Genomic DNA, 396 nt, shown 5'->3' with positions numbered 1-396 from the left:
ATACTGGCTGGCGAAGTCCTAGGTGTCCCCAGAGAGTGACTTGGAGATGCCTAGAACATGCAGGCACTAACACACAAGTTCAGATTTGGGGTGGGGCAGGGGGCGGTACGTGCGATTCTCTGAGCTTTAGCCGTTTTCTGAGATTTCCCAGACTTAAAATTGGGGCCCAGCTTCAGAGAGGAATTGTTCTTCCTTTTCCCTCCCCTGATGTGACAGTGATAAGATTTCCTCTCTCTTTAGGTCTTCTACGGCAACTCAGACCGAACCTCCACAGTCCAGAACCTTCTGCGGCCCCCCATCATTTCCCGCTTCATCAGGCTGATCCCGTTGGGCTGGCACGTCCGCATCGCCATCCGGATGGAACTGCTGGAGTGCGTCAGCAAGTGTGCATGACGC

General features: G+C 54.0%; 2 protein-coding genes across 2 annotated transcripts in view; one reads left to right on the top strand and one right to left on the bottom strand.

Annotated features, from left to right (window-relative positions):
• RS1 (retinoschisin 1) overlaps positions 1-393 on the top strand; it is a 21,183-nt gene extending 20,790 nt beyond the window's left edge. The window contains exon 6 of the mRNA XM_077769963.1: positions 241-393. Within this exon, the coding sequence (XP_077626089.1) occupies positions 241-393 (153 nt within the window). The remainder of the gene's footprint in view (positions 1-240) is intronic.
• Positions 1-396, bottom strand: part of CDKL5 (cyclin dependent kinase like 5) — a 104,177-nt gene that overhangs the window by 9,435 nt on the left and 94,346 nt on the right. The gene's annotated exons all lie outside the window — the stretch shown is intronic.

Source organism: Crocuta crocuta, unplaced genomic scaffold, assembly GCF_008692635.1.
Source record: "Crocuta crocuta isolate KB4526 unplaced genomic scaffold, BGI_CrCroc_1.0 scaffold312, whole genome shotgun sequence".
NCBI classification, from domain to species: domain Eukaryota; kingdom Metazoa; phylum Chordata; class Mammalia; order Carnivora; family Hyaenidae; genus Crocuta; species Crocuta crocuta.
The sequence above is the reverse complement of the archived record's forward strand: the minus strand, read 5'-3'. Positions and strand labels throughout refer to the sequence as shown.